Genomic DNA, 22,755 nt, shown 5'->3' with positions numbered 1-22,755 from the left:
TTGTGTGTCTCATCTGAATTTTTTTATCATTGAGTTTGTAAATATTTAACTTTCCCTGATTTTATTGGAACATGTAAAATTCTTGTTTGCATATGGAGAACCCCATCAGTCTAACTTGTGATGCAGAAACAGAAGCTAAAATGGACATCTCTGCTTTTCTGTTCTGCTTGTTTATGAATGAAGACCTTGTTGAAAAATGGCCAGCTCTCATATTAGGATTTATAATAATAAGAGATGCAAAAATTGCTTATGAAAAACTTGAAAGTGAGAATTTTAGTATGGATTTTTGGGGCAGCCTTGTCATATGTTTGAATATGCTTCAAATAATCTTATAAAAGTTATAGAAGTAAGTCATAGAAGTTCTTATCTACATAGTTCTATTTCAATATTATAGATGAGGCAAGATATTAAAGTTTGAGGCTCTGTGATTTCATGCACCATATGCAAGAATTCTTATACTTGAAATGTAAGAGTAAAGAGAATAAAAGCTAAAATGTAATAAAAATTTACAGTAGCAGCAGAATAAAGTGTTTTAATCCTAGAGAGAAGCAATGGTGAGTGGTTTCATTGTGAATAATAACAAATACTCTAAAAGCTGTGAAGAAAGGAAGTGACTCAGCAGTTTGAGGCTGAATAACAATCATGTAAAAGTGTGATCTTCTGTTTGAGAGTTGTACATTCAATGCAAAATATTAGGAGAAGAAAATGGCTACAGACTGCATAAAGATGTCACATTTTCCTATTCTTTAAAAAATGGTCTAGGTTCTTTTCTTTTTTCTTTTCTTTTAATTCACACTATTTTTGGTAATACCTGAGATATACATCACAATATAGACTGAAATTTGGTTTTTTAGGCTATTCTTTTATGAAAGTTGGATCAAAATGGTTTTCGAGACACAGAATGGTTAAATTTTTATGCCCCTTGATGTGTTCTTCTTAAAGACTTTCCTCTTTGTAACAAAAAAGCTGATAAAGGAGAACCCACTCAAGTACAGACAGTAACCTGGTTAGCTGGTTGGGCTTGGAGCCAGGCAATCCCATGATAGATACTAGACTATTGATTGCTTCAACATGCTTCCTTTCTTTTCTTGTTTCAAATAGAATTACATGCTCATCCTTAAAATGCTTCTCCTGTTAAGTTTCTTACAAAACAGATGCATTTCCGTGTAAACTCTCAGTTGCAACAAAACCATAGTTCTTTCACTCTGAATTCTGTGGCCAAAAATATTTTACAGTGATCATTGTTACTTCACTGTAAAATTTATGTGGATTTGTGCATGACTCCACTGTTTTCAGGAGAATACATGTATATGAGAGTTTGCATACTGAAATGGCAGGTAAGTTGTTAACTACATTGCAATAAAAACTCTTGGTGCCTTTACAGAGAAGTTGGTGGTTACACATGAGTCATAAAGCTGTAATCTGCCTGGTTTGGTAGTGGGAATATATGCTGGTATTCTTGGAGACCTATAGAAAGACTAGTTTTCATAATGTGGAAAGCAAGAAAGTGGTTGGATTTGGCAAGACAAATACTTATCTTTTCAATACTCAGGAAAATCACCATTGGTGAGTGAGGAATGGCCATATATTGAGTATGTAGAAAAACGACTGGTAGGACAAGAGTAAACAACTTTCAGACAATAAAATAATCTGAAGATGAGTGTGTACAGATTTTCAGTACAACAATAGAATTTTCCAATTGCTCAAGTAAAAGTAATTGTTCAGCAGTAGAGCAAAAAGAAATTAGAACAGCAGGGGCAGAAGATCAGAAGAAAAAGTGAGCAACCAGATGATAGATAATTCAAGTGGGTGAGGGTGAGATGACAAGGGCAGATGTGGAATAAGAAAACCAAATAGGACTTTAATGACATTATGCTTAACTGCCTATATAATATACCAGGTATTGTATGTTAAGCTTGTATCTTTTTTTTTAAGCTTTTATCTATTCTTTTTCTCAGTCATATAGAAAAAATTACAACATGGCAAGATCCTCGAAAACCTATGAGCCAGCCGCTGAATCACGTTAGCCACCATCCTGCAGCCACATCCACACCAGCACCACAGAGGACCATGGCAATGTCTCAGCCAAATCTCAGTGAGTACTGGATGGCATCTCTCTGGTGAAAACACAAAAGAGATAGGGGATAAACCTCCTGATTTGTTTGGTAATTTTTGGTTCAAGAAAGTAGCTCTGGTTCTACTATCAGACCTAACAGTATGTTCTCCTCTTCATTTACTTAGTTTTTACCTCTGTAGACTTGGCAGCAAGTGAATTTGTACTGTTTAAGGTGAAGTTCTAACATCTTGTGATCTATTTTAGAGCCTCCATGACTTTTTGGCATAGTGTTAGACATAATAAAATAAACTCTGTCTGTGCTTTTCTGTTCTGAGGTGTATAAAACCCCCATAAGTCCTCCATATCATGTTGGATAACTTGTCCACAGTTAGTCCTGTGTTTCTTCAGGTCACAAGGTGTAGCTGGTTTGCTTGTTAGTTTGTTTATGGTGGTGGGGCTTTTGCATAGTGAGCGTCTGCACTGCAAGCAATTTGCAAACTACTAAATAGTCTTTGCAGTATGAATTACCCACAAAATTCTTATTACTGGTGTGGTTCCCTTGCTGTTTCTGTTGAGTACTTCAAGTGTGTAAATTCAATCGTCAACTTACATAAATCTGATATTGCCAGATTTAAGCCTTAGTGAAAATAAAGCTATTAAAACTCAAACATTTTAAAGAAAAATTGTAAATGGAAGGAAACATTTTCACATATAATTGAGAATTACAAATAATCCCTAATATTTCACTTCTGGAGCTTTAACTTTTCTGCTACTCAAGGAAATGAGCTTACAGGCTCAAGATTCAAAAAGGGAGACTTTAGAACACATAGCAGTTTCTTGTTCTGGTTAATTTTTGGTAAGTTGATCTCATGATTTCTTGATTGTCCACTTGCAGTGTGGTTCATGAGTGCTGTCTCTTCACATGCCAAGAAAACGCTGAACATATGTCTGCTAATGATCACCAGTAGAAGTAGTGCAATATTTACTTTGGTCTTTAATTTATAAGAAACACCTAGGACCTCTGAGGTAATTAGCTTCAGTTCTTTTTTCTACCTTTGTCTCATCGACTGCTTTGCTTGCATATATACAGTAAGAGAGTGTTGGTTACATTAGTAAGATGTAAGGTAAGATTTAGTGGGCAGTAGCAAACCATAATATGAGAGTGGATATCTGCAGAAGAAACCTGAATAAAATCTGAAAGGTTAGGGTATCTGCAGAGTGTCGTAGCACATGGTGAAAGTAACAATTGCTCTGCTGTGGCTTCAAACCACAGCTGCGTGTGGGTCAGTCTGTTTATAGCAGTGCTGGAATGGCTGAGAGGTAAGAATAGGACAGCAGGGTTTTTGTTCATACCAACTCCTCCACTTATGTTAACATCTGTTGCATTGTCCCTAGTTAAAAAACAGCAGTGCCATAAATCAGGACAGTGTACAGAACATTTTTCCCCTCAGTTTATTAGTGGAAGTGAATGAAAGCCAAATCCTGGACTAAAACACATGTATACTGAATTTTAGAGGAGGGTCTTTCTTGAGAGTCAAAGGATTAGAAATAAAAGTCTATACCTAATGAAAAGTCTGTTATTGAAGGTATTTCATGTGCCCAATAAGGGTATTTCCACAGACTTCAAAATCTGTCCCATTAAATATAGTCTGTATTTCATTCAGTACCCTTCATATACAAATATATATATATATAATATGAGGTTCTCCTTTTTGTGTAGGTTTATATGCAGTTTTTGGCATAGTGATTCAGATGTGTGATTGAATTTCCCACTAGAAATAGTATGTAAAAATCTGGAAAGTATGCATATTTATTTGATCCAGAAAATGTTCCATCAATATGTCTTGATGAGCTTTTTCTCATTTTGATGGCTTTCAAAGGCACACTAAATGTGACACTATTTTATTAAAAAATATGTCTTGTAAGATTTAATCTAGAAACTGTGTATATACCTGTAAATACACACAGAGGAATTACACAGAAAGATTGCAGTAATCTGCAGAGAACACTGCAGCCTCTGAATACTTCCCGTGGCAGTTTAAAATGCATGTGACTGTCGTTTCCAGTGCTAAAGTAGAATGCCTCTATTTTTAAATGGCCGTGGCCAAAAGGAAGGGCCTTTGTGCTCCCCTGTGCTGGCAGCAGTGCAGCTGCTCAGCCCCAGGGGCAGCCAGGAGGGATCCTGCTCACAGACACGACAGGCGCAGTGGGAGCTGCATCCATACCCCTCTTCTGGCCCTCATTTTGTGACCTGGCAGCAAATGAAGTCTGTGCGTCTGTCTTTTCCCTTAGTAGTTTTGGGTTTTTTGTACTGTAGGAACTAAAAGAAGTCTTTCTTTTGAAGATGTGCCACTTAAAATAAAAGGAATTAAGTATTTCAGGTCTGCACACTGGTCTGCACTTCCAATTACTAACACATGTGTTTTTCTTGTATTTCTTAGGAAGAGGAGGAAAATATGTTTTGTACAGCTTGTTGCTTTGTTTTATAAACTTCTTTCAGCAGTATTTGCTGGGAATTCTACAAAGGCATTTACAAACATTTTATCAAAGCACAGAGTGGAACTAAGTGATACCAAATCATAGTATGCTTGTGTTGGAGGCATACAAAAGCATATAGTGAAAGTTGGTTGAAGTTAGTAGTCATACTTGAAAAAAATCTGCTGTATTTTTCTAGCTTTTCTCTTACTATGGTTTTATGTTGCCTATTTATGCGCTATAAGAGAACACTTTATTAGTGAAGTTTTCACACTGACATTTAAAGCACTGCCTTTTAAATGTTATAGAACAAAGGTATCAGATATTTTTTCCTTTGATGCATCTTGTTGAATTTGCAGGAAAGTAACATATGCTAGGCAGGTTTCTGTGCTCATTTATATACCACAACTAAATTCAGTGACATTTCATGAATTAAAAGGAATATTTGTCACAAAGATTGAAAACATGTTCTTGAAGGTTAGCATATATTTAGACTTGTTCAGTTTGTTTTTTCTTAACATTTTACCATTGTTGTTGTTCTAAGATGGTTTGTAGATGTATATACTAAGGAAAGCACAGCATTAATAGGAATGTTTTCAGTGTATGTTTTGATGTTGGAAGCAAAGGGAAAGTGATTAGCATCAGACTAAAGACAAGCAGAAACAGTGTATTTCTTGCATATTCAGAAACTTCTTTTACCGTGATGCTGATTCTGCAAAGATCCTTATTTTCCGCCCATTCTAAAACAGTATTTTCCAGCTGATTGATAAGGTATTACCTATCTCCTGCCAATCAGTTATTGCAGTAGAATCAAGGGCCATTTGTGGAAGGAGAGGTTACTCGAAGTCCTTGTTTCAGCTGTCAGGCTGAGGTCCCTGAGCCAGGAGAGCAATGTCAGGGATGCTGTGCCTGAGAGGAGGGCGAGGGCTGCAGCGCACGAGCTGAGGGTCACACTGCTGCCTCAGCCTGAGCCCCACACGCCCTCCTGCCTCCAGGGCATTCCCTGCTGTCAAAAGATCGGGGAGGATGATTTTGGGCTACATGTAGCAAGATTTAGAGGAAAATCTAGGTCTTTACAGGAGTTTCTTTTGCAAGATTTTTTTTTAAATTAAATGCTTCTTGTTTTGTAGTCTTTCTCTATTCTACATTAAGCAACACTCAAAACCATTGTTATTTCCATCCTTGTCCCTTCAGAGTGTTTTAAACAGATTTATTTCATGATTGTACTCTTCATCCAGTGGGTAAACACAATCTGGTCTTCATTAAATATTTTCCAAATTTAACAATTTGCAATTTACTTTGCCATAAAAAAAATGAACCCCTCTAATAGCATTTATGTTTTCTGTATAAGTTAGCTTGAATTTATATGTGAGTTCCTTAAAAAGCTCATACAAAAAGAACATACTATCTGCAAAAAACCGGGGTAGACTCCTTGCCCACCCTGTGGCACAGCTGGGTGTGGGATTTGCGCCTTGGAGCAAATAGCAGTTGCAGGCTCCAAGGCACAGTTACTCTACATCCTGTGTGAGTCAGAAATGTGTGTTAAGCAGTGCCCAGAGTTTGCTGGTTTGAGGGGTTTGGACATTGCCACTTTGTGAAAGGCCTCTGAGTTTGTTTGGGTGTGGATAGGGATTTTCAATTTATCTAACTGTGGTTAAAAGTGGTGTTTGGTCTAACTCAAGCTGCCAAATCCCAGCCAGGTGGGGCGTCCCTGATGCTCCCTACTGCCCAGCCACCACCTTTTTTTATTGTGAAGAGCCTCTGATGCTTGTTGTTTAATAGAAAATCATCCATGAATCTAAGCAGTCTAGCTTTCAGCTGTATTGGTAATGGTATTTCAAATGGGTCTGGACAACTGGGTGTTATAGCACTTTATCTCTGCTTTCATTTTTTTTAACCAGCCAGGAAATCCAATCAATAAAACAATTCCAAAATCCTGTCTAGGAACAATAAACACATGAACCAAAGTTTCCATATCCTGCCATGATAAAAGAGGTGTAGCTACTATTGTTTAAGGATGATAAAAGGCAGTTTTGGTAACTATGTCAAAGCAGTCTCTGGAGATAAGAACACAGAAACTCCCAAAGTGTTCAAAACCAGATTATATGTATTTTAGTGTTCACTGATGTCCATGAAGAGTGTTCACTAATGTCTAGAATTTTTCAAGTCTTTGTTTGTCTTGGGTAGAAATGTGTGACACTGAGAGGAATACGTTTTTCCCTCTCTGTAGTCTGTACCCTCCTACCACCTGCGTGGTGGAAAGGCTTCCTGTTCCAGATCATTTTTAATTACTGGATATCCTGAAAGAAGCAAACACAATTCATTTGTGGTCAATGTGAATAATCTTGGCACCTGCTTCTGATGATTACTTTCTGAGACCTGAAAGTATTATAGAGGACTTGCATGTTCATTTGTGGGAATGAGTGTTTTGTGATGCAGCTCTCAAAAGAATGAGGGGATTTTGGTAGTTTGCAATTAAAACCTCTAACAAGTGATTTATCAGTCAGATTTCAAATGGAGTAATTTATTTATATTTAAGGACAGTGGTTAATAGGTCCAGTGTCTAATAGGAAGTAACTTCAGTATCAGGTAAATTACATCAAAGAACATACACCTTTAAACCAGCAACTGACCATCTAGTAAATCTGAAATGCTAAAGGTTGATGTGTTCAAGAGAGATGTTGGCATTTTTTCAAATTCTAGTAATTTTTAATTTTGACACAAAGAAGTTCCTGTTTGTGTGAGCATTTCCCTTCAAGGTTAGTAATCCAAACATGTGCCAGTGCAAGCGTGGAGAGTCATTTCCATAGTTTCAAAGTGAATTAAATGTAAAAGCTGAAGACTGCATGAAGCAAAAATAAAAATAATTTATTAAATATTTTAAATCTAACAGTTGTCAGTAATTAATCATTAGCATTAAAGCTGTCTGTCTACTCAAGCAGCTCCCATCATGACTTTTTGTTACTGATTTATTGTTAAATAAATAAATTTATTTATTTATTGTTAAATAAATAAAGTGCTTGCAGAGTAAATCTCCAATCTTTTAAATAATTTCCTGCTAAATCATAGCTTTGATGTTGCACCTGCAGGTTGTTTGTATTGGTTTTTTTAGTCTTAAATCACTGAAGACAGGCAAGATTAGTTAAATGTGTATATCACAGGCTTAACAGTTGAAACTGTTGAGAAACTTCTGTATAGCTAATTTCAGTTCAGAAATCTGAATAAAGGAGTCTCTGTGCACTGGGATAGTGCAACTTTTTGCTTTAATACTTTACAGATTTTTGGAACAAAATGCACCAGAACTGAAAAGCAGCATTTTTTGCTGACCTTGTTAGAAGGCTAATGCTTCTTTCTGGGAAGTAAATGAAACAAGCAGTTCTTTGTTGGCTGAAGTGGAGTGAGAAAAGGAGGGGAGCCCAGTCTTTTTTTCTTTACAGTGTCATGACTAAGTCAGAACTTTAGTATGGCTGGTTTTTCTGTTTTTGGGGTTTTTTTTTAACCTTTGTAGACATTTGTTTTTCATCAGACTGTGTTGCATGAGACCTGGGCTGCCTATAAACAGAGCAGAAAGACCCACACTTGCACTTCTGACACTTAAATAATAAAAGTAGGTGCAATCAGTTCAATGCATATGTCAAAAATTATTGACACTTGCATGTTTTGGCTTCTGCAACTTGCATGTCTCTTGTCCATAAAATAATCCTTGCCTAGTATATATCCAGCAAAGTCATCAATAGAAAGGTCTCCTACAGTGTCAGAAAACCTAATTCACTAGGATATCATTATTAATTTAAAGGCATACAAGAATTCTTTTATTTTTCTTCTAACTGGAAAAAGAAAACCACAGAGGTCTAACTTGATGTAAACTAAATAATTGCAGTTTCATGGACTGCAATGAAATTGTGCTTGCATAGTTCAGGTTTGGAGCTTAGCTCCATGTTATTTAGTTGCTTTCATTTGGACTGGATAATTGCATAATAGCTGTTTATTGAAAGACTTAGTTCATTTTGCAAAATAAATTAGATTTTCCCCAAGAGAACTGAATTTAAGGCCACCCTGAGTCTGTCTGCTGTAATGATGATACTTTTCTCCTCTTATGTTTGACCCAGTCTCCTTTACCACAGAGTGGTAGATTTGAGCTTTTGAATATTTTTTTCTTTGCAGAACTTTAGAAATGTTACACTGGAGTCACAGACCCTGCCTAGTGGATTGAAGCTTACTGAAGACCAATTGTTTTTCCCTTTAGTAACTTTTTAACCTCTCAAAACCAGCCTGATGGTCCAAAGGCTCTGCAGAGCTCTGGCTGAGAGGAGCTGTCAGGGGTCCCTGGTGTGTCTGATGGTGTCAGAGTGGGGCCTGTGTTGGGCAGTCTAGTTGGAATGTGAACTGCAGGTTGTTCTTTTTTAATCCAAACTCCCTTATGTTCCTCATACCATTCAAATACAAATTCAGAGCTGAAATATTGAAAAATTAAAGCAGGACTTACTAAAACTCATACACAGCACAACAGATGTGCCATATGATTATATCACAAGGAACAGAGATTTGTAGAATGTCATTGTTTGTTAAGTTGCTCACTGGGGCTGACACAAGACTTTCCTTTCACTGGGCATGTTCAGACCATTAGTGACAAGAGTTACCAGCTGTATACCAACCCACTTCTACTGCCTGGGTTCAGTTCTGGTTCAGTTGAGCAGTCCTAGGAAAAGCACTTAGGTAAAATATTTTTCACAAACTAAGCTCAAGTGTATACCACAAGGGTAATTTGTCCAGTGTTGGGACACTTTTTATTCTACCAGTGTATTTAAAGATTCACTATTAGTTTGAAGTCTAGACAGTATCAGACATATCAAGCATGCTTAAAAGTATTCCAGATAAAATTTTTTTTCATTTTCCCTATGCATATCATTACAACTCTACCATTAAGAAAAGCAGCTTAGTTTATTCTTTTTCTTGTTGTTTGAAAAACTGACCCAGTGAAAATTGGTAAAGCAGTAAAAAGTCTTAGTCCTGTAATAAATGTATCATCACACTTTGCCACACTTCTTTTGAAGAGGCTGGTGTTCTGCCTGGGTGCTAGGGCTTGCCCAGGTAGGTGGGGTTGCAGGACAGAATCTACCTGACATTACCTATAGCGTTGCATGTGAAATTGTATTTAGATCTAGTCCAGATCTGATAGAATTGGAGTCAATGAATCATTTGGGTTGGAAAAGCTCTCAAAGATGTTCAAATCTAACCATTAACCCAGCACTACCAAGGCCACCAGTGACCCAAGTCCTCAAGTGCTACAACCACACAGCTTTTAAAGTTATCAAGGGATGGGCCACTGTCCTGATTAGCCTGTGCCAGAGCTGGACAAACCTTTTGGCAAAGAAATTTTTTCTAATCTTCAATCTAAACCTCCCATGGGATGACACACTGGCATAAATCTGTGCTGTACTCTCCAGAACACCTGCTTCTGGAAGCAAGTTGCAAAGATGGTTTGGATCTGCCTGCACGCTTTCCACAAGGTCCAGAAGGATTTATTAGTGTAGGCTTTGCACCACCTACAGGTAGTAAACCTGCCCTTAGATCCAGACTGGTCCTGAAGGTAGCCCAGGACTAATTCTCACCTGGTCCATGCAGCTAGGCCTGATCTGCATCAGTAATAAATCTAACCTGGATCCTGAACAAATCATAGAGTTAAAATGTTGAAAATTCACTGTGTTTCACTCCTGGCTTGTCTGGAGGATTCCAATGCTGGATACTATTCTTAGCAACATAAACAGGAAGAAATTTGTCTTGGTAAGTCAGGAATGATACCTGCTGTCTGAGGAGAAAGGGAATTTTATTAGCTTTGTGACATGTTGGCACCAGAGCGACACACAGAGAGCTACACAAACTTAAAGTTTCTTTCATAGCAGTTCTGTGAATAAAAATGTCCATCTCACAGAGAATTCTGCTCTGATTTACAGTTTCTGAATTTGATCAGAAAAGATGATGCTGATTTAAGAAACATTAACAATCTAAGCAGCATTCACTTGCTCATCAACAGCCTTCTGTCAGCACAAGTGATGGGGTTTACCTGCGTATAACTCAGGTTTGCTTACTAAAGGTCCTGTTTCTAACCCTGCCATCTATGATGTTCTTCTCCTGTCAGCCTTGAGAATACCCTACCAAAGGTGGGCGACTGATGGGTCATATCCTAACAGAAAAGGTTTCAGTTGTTAATCAGAAATTACTTTTGGTAATAATAGATTTAAATCTGTCAGTAAAGAAAATGTTAAGTTGAAATATTTTTACTAGTTTACTGCCTATTATAGGCACGTATTTTTAGGAATTTTCAATTTAAAAAATGTTATTTACTAGTTCATTAGGTAAATATTTGAACATACCAGGATAAAGACGTGTTGTATTGTAAGTATTACTGTTTGATACACTCAGAACATTAAAAATCATTTATGAAGCAATTGCTAGTGCAGCTCTTGGCAGATGGAGCAGTCCTCTCAGTCGTTTGAAGCACAGCAGTTCTAATAGCGCGTTCCTGTAAGAGAGCAGCGTGTGTCCTGGGCCGGTGTTGGCAGGCCGGTTGCCCCGGGTGCCCTGGTTGTTGTGTTCCCGCAGTGGTGCCCGCGCAGCCGCAGCTGCCCCCCAGCGCAGCCCTGCAGCCGCAGCCGAGCCGCCCCCCGCAGCCCCTGACCCTGCCCGGCGCGCTGGCCACGCAGCAGCAGCAGCAGAAACTGCGGCTCCAGAGAATCCAGATGGAGAGGGAGCGAATTCGGATGCGTCAGGAGGAGTTACTGCGACAGGTAACACCAAAGATACTCTTGGTTTGTTCAAGAGCTTGTAGTTCCATGCAACCAAATTTTTAACAAGTATAATTAGTAGTTCTGTTACTTTATGTCAAGACTAACTATGGTTTTACAGAAGGGTCACCAAAAAGCTAATATAAACAGATAATTTCATTTTTTTTCTCAAAACTGAACAGAACACGGGATGGCCATCAGTCAGAAGTTACCGACCTGGCATCTTTCTTACCAGTCTTTCTTAATAGTCATGTAAGGGCCCAATTCTGTTCTGTGTCTGTCCATAAGCAACTAGGGCAACTAACACTGATTCATGTGCAGTTTAACTTGGTTTGCATAGGAGACCATGTTCATACTTGACTCGAGATAAAGGAAGAGCATATGGAATTGTCCTCAACTCCAGTCTGTACTCTCTTGATTTGCACCCTTTCCCTTTTAGTTAAAATAAAATCACATTCACATCTGACATGAATACCTCTGATCTGAAGACTTTTCGGAGTTGGTTATTTGTGGATGTTTTGCTTATTTGTTCTATTTCTTAAGTTTCAGCTCTATATAATGACCTCATACTGTACAAAATAGATATGTAATTTCCTTTATACTGCCTTAAGAAAACAAAGTTTTAAGAATTGTGTTTCATCTGTTACAGACAAGTCCACTAGTGGTGCTGTCTTTGTATGGCGTATTAATCGGCTTCCTTAGTGGAAAAAAGGAAAAGATAATCTGTTTCTCTCAAAAACAGCATGAAAGAAGTACACTATCAAGAAACATACAATTACTTGTAGCCTTGTAAATGCTGCAGTTACCAATTCTAAGTACCTTTAAAAACAGCAACTTTCACAGGATTAAAGTGGCAGTCTCTGACATGAGCGGTGGTCTCAAGTCTTTTGTGTGGCTTCTCCTTTCCCATGAGGAGCTCATGGCAGAGATGGATGTGAGAAGAGAGTGGGGATATTTGGTAGGAGCTTAGTCATGATTGTCTTCATGCTAACAACATGTTTAGTTATTATTACTTTCTTTGGCTCTATTATTGATTCAAGGTGAGCAAATTAGGCTTCAAAACAGTTGTGCCATTAACACAAGGGAAGGTTTTGCTGCTTTGCTGACTTTGAAACCAATACATTCACAGCACTCTGCAGCTGTGCCATACTCAGTCAAGACTTCCACTCACTGTGCTCAGTACCACCCTGCCCTTGTTGTTTGTTGAAGCTCCGCATTGCATGAAGCAGTACAGCATCACTTTGCATTACTGAAGTTTTGCAACTGGTGTAACTCTTAGGGAGGGAAGCAAGATGCAAAATCTCTTCTTCCTCACAGAAAGTTGTGAACTTCCTTCCAGTAACCTCAGAATCCTGAACCCTGGCAGCTGAGGGTGCAATTATGCTCTTGGGTCATCATTGTCCAAGTACAGTTACTCCTGTCCTGACCTTCCCTTGCTGTTTTTGCTTTTCTAGTGTAACCTATCTAAGGGAAAAATGCTGAGTAAGGGTGTATGCTGCTACTAGCAGCTGTGAGGAAGAGCTGAGCATTTCAGTGAGAGGGGAAGGATTTTTTGGAGGGTCACAAACCTTTCAGCCCAGTAGCAGCTGCTGGCTCTCCACAGCCATTCCTGGCAGCAGCTGCTGGGGTGGAGCAGCATGCCCAGCCAGGAAGAGGTCATAGCTTTGAAACTCTTGGCTTAGGGAATTTCTTTCCTTCTTTGTCCTCCTCTTCATGTAGTTGCTGAAACCCTAGAACTCTAGATTCAGTACATGTCAGAAGGGCAGAATTTCAAAAAAACAGTATGATAGTGTCTATTTAAAGGTTTCCTTACTCAGTTTTATTATTCTATAAGGAGTTAATGTTCTTTTATACTAATTTGGTTCTGCCAGCTTTCCAAAGGCAAAGACAGAATCTGCTTGCTACTTAAGAGCTTCTTGGAAATGGAAGTTGGTAGAGGTAATGTCAGTCAGAAATCTCTGAAAGGTCCTTCAGAGAAGGTGCCCCAGCACTTGTCTGCGTGCACCAGGGCCGTCATGCACTGTATTTGTGCATACATTTGAAGTGTACAAATAGTCCCAAAAATGCAACACTTCTCAGATGCTTCTTTCTGGTCCAGGGCTCCTATTGCATAAATTGTCCACAGAAGGTTACAGGGCCTTAGAAAAGGCTGAAGAAGCAGTGGAGGAACATGCAGAGGAGCATTTATTACTGTTTGTCCTCGCAGAGTAGACTTTACTGGCCTGCTACAACCTGAAGAGAAAAGTAACCCGCTGTGCTCCTTCCACTGCACAGACTGGCTGAGGGTGTGATTTACTGGTGGCACAGGCAATGTCTACATCTCTTGCTTTCCACCCTAAGTATGAAGACTGGCAGAAGAGGAATTCCACCTACCAGCAATGTAAATGCACTATAAAAATGCTCTCACTCATCTCCCCCAGCTGGAAATGGGGATTTGGCAACTAAGGATGGAACTCAGGTCAGCTCTGCTGAGAAGAGTTACAGGAAATTTGGCAAGAAATTTCTGTGCTTGTCTGGCATACAGCTAAAAAAGGGTTTACATCAGAACTGTGTTCTGACCCAGTGAATCATTCAACTCACTGTTGAATGATTTTAAAGCTGTGAAGCTTTAAAAGTGTTTTGAAGATAACCACTCATGAAGTTTTTGACATGACTCTTTGATATCAGAATACTGTGGGGTTTTTTAGTTGATTTTATTTTGTTATTTGTTTTGAAAGTCTTCTTTGGGTTTATGTGTATCACAGTGGCAAGCAGATAATTAAAGGCACTTGGTCCTTTCTTAGCTGAATGCCAGAGATGGTCTCTTCTGGCCACAGTGGAGGCACCCTCCTGAAATGAAAGACTGAGAGCTCACTGGCATGGCTGAGACTGATATTGCTGCTCACAGGGCTGCGGGACATCTCTGCCATTTTTTGCCAGTCTTTCATCCTAGGGTAGGATATTTACAAATATTCTTCTTAAAAACCTTGTAGTCATACTTAGAATAGAGAACAGGACATAATAAGATAGCATAAAGCTCTGGGTATTATGTAGTTTCTCCATTACCATTGCTGTAATAATGTCAAAGGAGCAAAGGAATCTGACATCTGTAGCAGTACTAAAATTGTAGTGTGACTTCTGAACAAATGACCTACAGCAGAAGAACATATGTCACGTATGGTGGAGCCAGTGCTCTGTCTGCTTCCCCAGCCAAATCTGACTCCAGTGTGCAAGAGTCTGTTGTTCCACATTTTAAAAGTACACATGCTGTTAATACTACAAGCAACAGGCAATATGTTGAAATAAAGACATGGGAGCTGAGCCATTTCCCCAAGGGAGAGTCAATTAAGTAACTCTATAATAAATATGCTGGGTTTTGCAACAAAGAAGAGACAGGAAGTTAGATTATGTAACTGATAGTGGGAGTTTTTCTTTATGGTGCTGCAGGCTTTTCAGCTTACAGATGTTTTGCTTTGGATGGCCTGTCTAAATCTCGTGTGGCTGTAGATGTCATTCTTATATTTTAAAAAATGTACTGAAAATATCTGCATGTGGACAGCTAAAAAAAATACCTTCCCCTTCTCTGAGGTTTGTACATTTTCACAGACTCTAGCTGATCAAATTCTAAGTAGAAATGTCACAATTAAAATTGTCACTTCACAAATTTAATTATAAACCTGTCATACATAAGCTATTAAGAATCTTAAGAATGTTTGTTCTTAACACTTGCTAAATACCGACACCATCTAATGTAAATTATAATTTATCAATGAATATATTGATCATTTTGTTATAAAGGGAACTCTGCCTTTATGGGCACCGATATATGTTACATTATTCACAAAGAGACTAGACCATTCCTTCTCAATGAAACAAATAATTGAAAACAGTACAACATCATATTCTAGCTTTGAAGCCCTGTTAATCCTTTCTGTGCTGGGGAGACCAAATGATTGAATCAGAGAAGAGAAGTTTTCTACTAGGATTTAAATGAGATATTTACTTTGCTTTTTTCATTAAAAAAGTAACTTGAGTTAATTATGGTAAAAATAAGAACAGCTTTATTATTTTAAGATCTTAGGATTTTTGTTTGGAACACCCAGTTGGAGTCAGACAACTTCTATATAGAACTCTGTACCACTAGATGTCATGTGTGTTTCACAGAGATAATGCTGGAAGAATTTCTCTTTCAGGAAGAGTTGCAAAATAAGTTTCCTTTGGCTCTGATTGCTTGTTTGTCATCCTGCAGATAGCAGACATGAGACAGGTCATTAAGCAAATGCTTCTTATTAGGCAGAGTGTTCATTCTAAAGATTATTGAGTCACAGTCTTGGTTCCAGTGGTTTTCTTGTAACATGTTAAGTACTTTGTGGTAGCTGAATTACAGGACTGCCTTCCAGACATGGTAGGACTGATAGCTAGATTCTGTGGTGCTTTAAGTCAGCACAGGTGGGCATGAAAGACACTGTCTGTCTACAGAATGGTTTTCTTCATATCAGTGTAAACAAATACTCATCAATGACATCACTCAGAATTACTTTCCTTCAGTGTATATGTTAATGTGTTCGCTTATTACGTGACTACGGTATTTCATTTATATTTATTTGTCTTTTCAGGAAGCTGCTCTTTGCAGACAACTTCCTATGGAATCAGAAGGCATGGTCCCAGTTCAGACAGGTGTGAACACCCCTGCCATGACACAGGACATGAGGCCTATTACAAATAATGGATCTGATCCCTTCTTGAACAGGCAAGTTCATTCTTCATTAGGCAATTGCTTCTGTTGCCTTCTCAAGGCTATTACAGGTGTCTCTCTAAAATAGTCCCTATATCATCTTCTTTTTTATTTACTGTAAACAGGGGGTATGGCTGAGTGGTGGGCCTGAAATCTTTCAGTTTATGCTTCAAGAAGGAATCTTAAAAAAAAGCAATAAATTGTAATAGGTGGTTTTAATTCTATTGTTAGTGTATGTGGAAGACTAGGTAGAATAGGTATGTTACTTAAGTGTAAGTACACACAACCTTTTAGGCTGTCAGAACTGATTTCAATTAGAGAGTTATTTATGCATGTGTGTATTTCAAAATTTAAGAGTGACCTCGCTTAAATTACTTTGTTGTTTGGGCTGATGTGACCCAAATATTATGTTGGCTGATCAGTGGCCCATAGTTACAGGATGAGGCTTAATGACTCAGTATCCATTTCTGATATGTAACCTCCTGTGTTCTCTTCTAACACTGTGCTCAGGAGCTGTGTCTATCAGAGCATCTTTACTGAGTGTTTTTCATGTTTCAATTTGTAGTGGGCCGTACCACTCCAGGGAGCAGAGTACAGACAGTGGCTTGGGATTGGGATGCTACAGTATACCAACAACACCTGAAGATTTCCTCAGCAACGTAGATGAGATGGATACAGGTAGAATACTCAGACTTAGCTTAAAGTATAATCCATGTATTATGACTAGTAATGTTTTATAATTGCATAGCTGAATGATAATCTCCAGCTTTCCTAATCAAGAGAACAGACCAACACTGTGGGAGAAAATGCCTAGAAGATGCTTAGTGCCCCGAGGGTTCTCAGCTTTAACTTAGGATCCAGATTCTGCCCTTTTACCTCAGTCTGATATTAAACAGAATAAATAAAACCTGGAAAATGCAATCCTTAATTTCTGGTTTTGTACTATTGTCCATGGTAGGGGGACTAAAAAGCTTGTTATGGGTTGCATGTACAAATCAATACATTTTCTGACTGGGAAATAAGTCTTGCTTGTAAGTCTCTTACATTGGCAAAGTTGCATTTGCCTTCAAATAGGATGTATTTAGCTAGCTTACATTTTGATACATATTTATTTTATGTTACTGTCCTCATGGTGTTTAAAATATTGAAATAATTTACTAGGAAATCAAAGTTTTTTTTTCAGAGAGTGAAATTCTCAGCACTTCCTCACCTAAAGTTCCTTTTGAAGTCATTAGAAATTCAGTATTATGCAGAGATTGAAAGATTTATCTATTAAAGGTTTTCATGCTTGTTCTTATTAATTTATGGGGGGAAAAAAAAAAAGAGTAATATTACAGACCTAAATTGCTGTAAAGCACTTTTTTCAGTTCTTTCCTCCAGACAGCATTGCCCCTGGTGCAGGGATCAGGATGGAAGTGTACATGAGGGTCCTTTGCTGCTTCTTGGGCAGACCAGGAAACAAACTTGAAACTGTCATGCTTCCCAAGTGGAAGACCAGAGCTGGATGCTTTGAGCGCTGCTGGAAAGGACCTTTGGACCTTTTGTGCTTTTGAGATCAAAGCAAGAATGTGAAATGTATTCTTAGGAGAATATGTACTCTATACCTAAATGCAGTTTTGACATAACGTTTGTGTTGAATAGGAGTGCTCCCAAGTGCTCGTGGGAAAGGGGGAATCAATTTTTATGTCAATTTTGTTGTTTTAAATTACTCATAGTAAGACTTTGTACTTCAAAAGTTCTTCTTTATTTTTCCTAGGAGAAACTATAGCACAGACAACAATGAACATAAATCCACAACAAACACGTTTCCCTGATTTCCTCGACTGTCTTCCAGGGACAAACGTTGATCTTGGGACTCTAGAGTCAGAAGACTTGATCCCTATTCTCAACGATGTGGAGTCAGTGCTTAACAAAAACGAGCCCTTCCTTACCTGGCTGTAATCAAGCAATGCTTGTTGGGCCTACAGTGCAATTCAGATTTCTTTTTCCTTTTGAGGTAGGCATAGAATATCTGAATATCCTCAAGAGATACAACATGCTGCCTTATTGACTTTTGTTACATCATCTTTATGGTCAGTTTAATATCTGTCTGAATTTGATTGATACTAATTTAAGTATGAAATACATATATATATTTATATATAAAATACATACATGGATATATATTTCTTTAAAAAACCCATACCACTTTACACATCTGTGTACTTTTTTACCTTCTCAAACCAGGCAGAAATGCTTCACTTTTAGGACAGAAAGTGGCTAATGTTTGTGCATATCCCTGACTGATCTCCTGGATACTGATTGACATCACAGACCCTTTGTGAATCAGAAAAGCCAACTCCTAGGTCACTTGGTTCAAAAATAGTGCAAATCATCAGGGCATGAGAGCAGTTTTATTTTATGTTTATGACAATACTATCTGAACCTTTTTTAAAATCAACTTACTTAAGCCTTAAAAAGCTTTTTTAGTTCTTAGTGACTAACTGTTCTGTGTAGAATGCAGCTCAAATATGATCCATATCAAACATAATAATTTGTGAAGGCACAAACAATACTATAGCAGTTTCTTTTTTTCAATTACTGTATAGTTTTCAGAAAATAATTACTTCTAGTCTCAAAGTACCAGAATTGTTTAGCAATTCTTACATTTTTACACTACAATAATGTTACAAAATAAACCAGGCTGGCACTGACTGTTGCCTTTTAAAAACAAAGAAATGTATTATAAACAAGCATTTTTAAAAAATTCTTAGATTTTTTAGTTTATTATATTAAGCACTACAGTTTTGTAACTTAACACATGAACAAGCAATTTTTTATATATATAAAATCTGTGGCAAGTATCTTAAGTGCAAAAATATTCTTTTAAAATCAGTTCTGGAAAATGTGGCACAACTTGTTAATGTCATACGAAGGGGGGAGAAAAACCTTCCTCATACTGTTTTCAGTGATGTTTTTAACTGACAGTGTGAAAATACATGTAGTTCTATACATGAAAAAGAACCAGGAACTTCATCAGGGCACTGCTAAAGCAGCATTGGGACTCACCTGGTAAAGCTGCTTAGTTTTCATGTCTTTCACTTACCATAACTGGTGCACAGGACATGAGGCACGTGCTGTGTGTTCTTGCCTGTTATATATCCTACAAAACTTCCTTCTCAGAGGTTTGGGACTGAGAAGACATCAAGAACATTAAACCTGCAGTTCCCCTGAAATGCAAATGAAATCCTGAATATTCTTAAATGTTTTGAAATTATTTATAATTAATGGATATAAGCATTTTGTATTGAAGAATAGGTAGTTTTATGAAAGGCATTATAATTTCTCTCTAAGCTTAATCCAGGCTATGTAAAGAGAAGAAGAGATGTAGCACTAAGTTTAAATGTGTGTTTGCCAGGTCAGATAACACTTAGCAAGATCTTACTGATGTATCAGAATATTGACCCTTAAAGACTTTTTTCCATCTGGTTGGGTGAAGGTAGGTGAACAGGTCAGCGATGAAGTGGTGGGAATACAGAGTAGATTTGGAAGATGAATGATGAGGTAATAAATGTAGATCCTTGCTGGGAAGAATGGCTACAGACAGGGGTACGTAGCAAATGAATCTTCGGTGTTCAGTGAAAAACTTAAGAGAAGCACTCAGTAAAGTAAATGACCATGTCTGTGATGAACTTCTAAGTGTATATGATGTTACAGGATGGAAAATAAAAAGCACACACACTGAAATTTTGAAAAAAGAGATATTAGGCAAAGACCTACAGTTGTGACATTTTATGACATAGTAAAAAGTAGCTTTTAAAAAAATGTTTTGGGGGGTTTTTTAATAGGAAAAGAGATGTAACAGCAGAGTAGTTGTGTCTGCACAGAATTTAATTGCTGAATGGGCATTGTGTTTCTTTTATAATTTCATGGGGTTATTAGTTGGGGTTTTTTTTTATTCTGGCTAGTTTTGCTAACTGTTGAGATAGCATAAACTTCTTTTCAATAAACAGGGGACCGGGCAGGGCTGACCAATATTACTGTAATTAGTTTTAAACTCTCTCTTTTAAGGATTTCTTCAGGTTGTCAGCCTAAATGAAAAATAGATGGTCCTAAGGCTTTGTTGTTTAGTACCATGACTGATGTTGGTAAAGAATTGGAGATCTTGTGGCAAACTTTCAAGGCCATGTCACCAGCACTGCTGATTTGGCATAAGGAGCCGACAGGCACTGTGCTGGGATGACCCACAGCAGCTGTGGACCTGAGTGCTGGTGTGGCCCAGGTGGCAGTGCCTATCAACAGGTTATGCCTAGGGAATGCAGTTTGTTCATTTGCTAGCAGGTTTGCACCATTGAACATGCAAGTTTGTCATAACAAAGGATATTCTGAGCAGGTTGGCTAGCAGCTCTGTGAGATAGCTGGTGCTGATTCCTGCCCAGCCATGTGCATTGTTGTCAGCCAAAGGCTGTTCTTTGTATGGCAAAAACTAATGCAACTTTCTAGTGAAATCACATCAGGTATTTATCAGAATTGTGAAGCTGAAGGCTGATTCCTTTTTTATTTGTATTTCTGGTGCTTGAGTGTCTTGGTGCAAAGACCTTAAAAGGATAAAGCAATCATAAACTGTGTTTCTGTGTTACTTCCGTAATAAACCAGATCTGAAACAGGAAGGTACTGTGTGGGGCAGCACTCCAGGCTGAAACAACTGCCAGAATCTTAGGTTAGATCTTTGCTCAGTCATGAAACAAATCTTGGTTAAATGAAAAGTGATTCTTTACACTGTCAGCTTTTAATTTTTGTTACGGAGATAATGTATCTGATGAAGTGCAATGACAATAAAATCTATTTTTCAAAGTTACCTTTTAAAAGAGTTTCTGGCTTTAAACAGGCTCATGGCAGAATTTTTCAGTATTCAAAGTGTATGTAATATGAAAATAAATTTATTGTTGACAATATTTTACTGTACTATTTCAGGTTTTGAGCATTTACTGTACTAAATTGTACACTGTCTACTTGTAGTATAAATACAACCAATGTGCCAGCGGGACAATTTTGCTGTGACCATTCCTGAGGGGGAATGTGTAAGTCTTGATGATACAGAAGTAATGTGACATGGTTAATTACAGTTTGTATTCTGGTAATACTGTTAGAATGTAACTTGGGGAGGGATTGGGTTTGACTTTTTGTCAACAAATGCTGTTTGGGGGAAAGGAAGGATTTAAATCTCTATTTTAATTACAGGAAAATGTGGGTGGTTGTCCAAATAAAATAGTTTCCTAATACATACATCCATGTACATGCTAGTTCTTTAACTATTTTATTTACTTTTTTCATTTTTATATGACTTGTGTGAGCATTTGTTTTTAATTTTTAGTACCTTGCAATACATTGTACTAGAGGCAATCAGATCAAACTGTTGTATCCTGGGTTTGATTCTGTTTTGTTGGTTTTTTTAAAATTTAATTATTTCTTTGATCTTTTACATGAAAAAATACAAATGAACTTAAAAGATTTTGGATGCATATTGGTTATTTAAAATAATTTCTTTACAGGAGGGGGTGGGTTTGAGGGTTTTAGTATGGGCTTCCCAGGGAACGGTAAAACACTGCTTAGAATAAAGGTGCAGACATACTATTCTGTAGAAAAGGCATGCATTTTGAATTAAAATATTCAATTTTATATTGTATAGTCAATTATTCATATATGTATATACATATTCAATATGTATATTCAATTCAATATACATTTGAATTAAAATATGGGGGCAAAGACCCCACCCATATCAGGATAATGGAAGAAACCAGCCTTCCCACCCTCTGACAGCTGGAATGGCTCCATGGTTTGGCATTGTTTGCCTTGCCACTGGTTATACTGTGAGTGATGTACAGTTGATGAAGAGGGAGCTGAAGCTGAACTGGACACAGGTGATGGACATTCAAGACTGGAATGCTGTGAGGAAACATCCCTTGTTCTGGGCTGAGCAAATAATTTTTCAACATTGTATATGTTACTTCCCTCCTTTAGAGCTGAACCTTTTGCAAAGAGTCTCCAGTTAATGCATCATTCCCTGAAAGGTGACACTGTCCTGTGGTGAATGTATCATTTGTCTGCAGTCTATTTATTGAAGACAACCAAAAAAGAGAACTAACTGTATGTAGTTCAGTTGTGCAGGGGCTTAATCAGTTTTGTCCCACTGAAGTGCATGGGCTCAAAATCACATGCTCATACTCCACATGTTGTAATCTGAGTTGTTAGATAACCAATGTGTATCCTTTTATGATAGCTCTCAGCTAAAACAGTGCCATTCAGTGTTGAAGTTGCCATGCTCTCAGCACCCTGCTCACCCAGCAGGCACTTCTAATGGGTGAATAATGAAGCTTCAGCCAGCATGGGTATTTCTGAGATTTTACAAAGAATACTAATATTCTTTCTTTTGGCTACTATTTTTACTTCTGTCGTAGTGTATGTTCATATTTCTACACACTGTAACACAATGTGATCTTTAAGTTGGTCAGGGTTCCTGTGGTCTGTTAACACTTTCAGTTATCCTTGCTTGTGGCTTCTTTCTTACCATCATCTTTCTGTCCCTTTCTAGTGCTGCACTCTATCTGTGCCTTCTTTTCAAGAATTAACACTGGCTTTTTACATCATTCTCTGTTATGAGGTTCTAGGATTAATCCCTCTCCTTCATTTTGCTGGATGCTCTGCTGAGTAAAAACACAGAACAATCTCCACTTACTGCAGAA

The 22,755-nt window shown here is 37.8% G+C and overlaps 1 protein-coding gene across 1 annotated transcript in view; it reads left to right on the top strand.

The window, feature by feature from the left end:
* Nucleotides 1-21,520, top strand: part of WWTR1 (WW domain containing transcription regulator 1) — a 40,006-nt gene extending 18,486 nt beyond the window's left edge. The window contains exons 2-6 of the mRNA XM_064384962.1: nt 1,959-2,095; nt 11,135-11,319; nt 15,912-16,045; nt 16,596-16,708; nt 17,787-21,520. Coding sequence (XP_064241032.1) covers nt 1,959-2,095; nt 11,135-11,319; nt 15,912-16,045; nt 16,596-16,708; nt 17,787-17,971 — 754 coding nt within the window. The 3' untranslated portion in view covers nt 17,972-21,520. The remainder of the gene's footprint in view (nt 1-1,958; nt 2,096-11,134; nt 11,320-15,911; nt 16,046-16,595; nt 16,709-17,786) is intronic.
* The last annotated feature ends 1,235 nt before the right edge of the window (nt 21,521-22,755 follow it).

Source organism: Passer domesticus, chromosome 11 (genome assembly GCF_036417665.1).
Source record: "Passer domesticus isolate bPasDom1 chromosome 11, bPasDom1.hap1, whole genome shotgun sequence".
NCBI lineage: Eukaryota > Metazoa > Chordata > Aves > Passeriformes > Passeridae > Passer > Passer domesticus.
The sequence above is the reverse complement of the archived record's forward strand: the minus strand, read 5'-3'. Positions and strand labels throughout refer to the sequence as shown.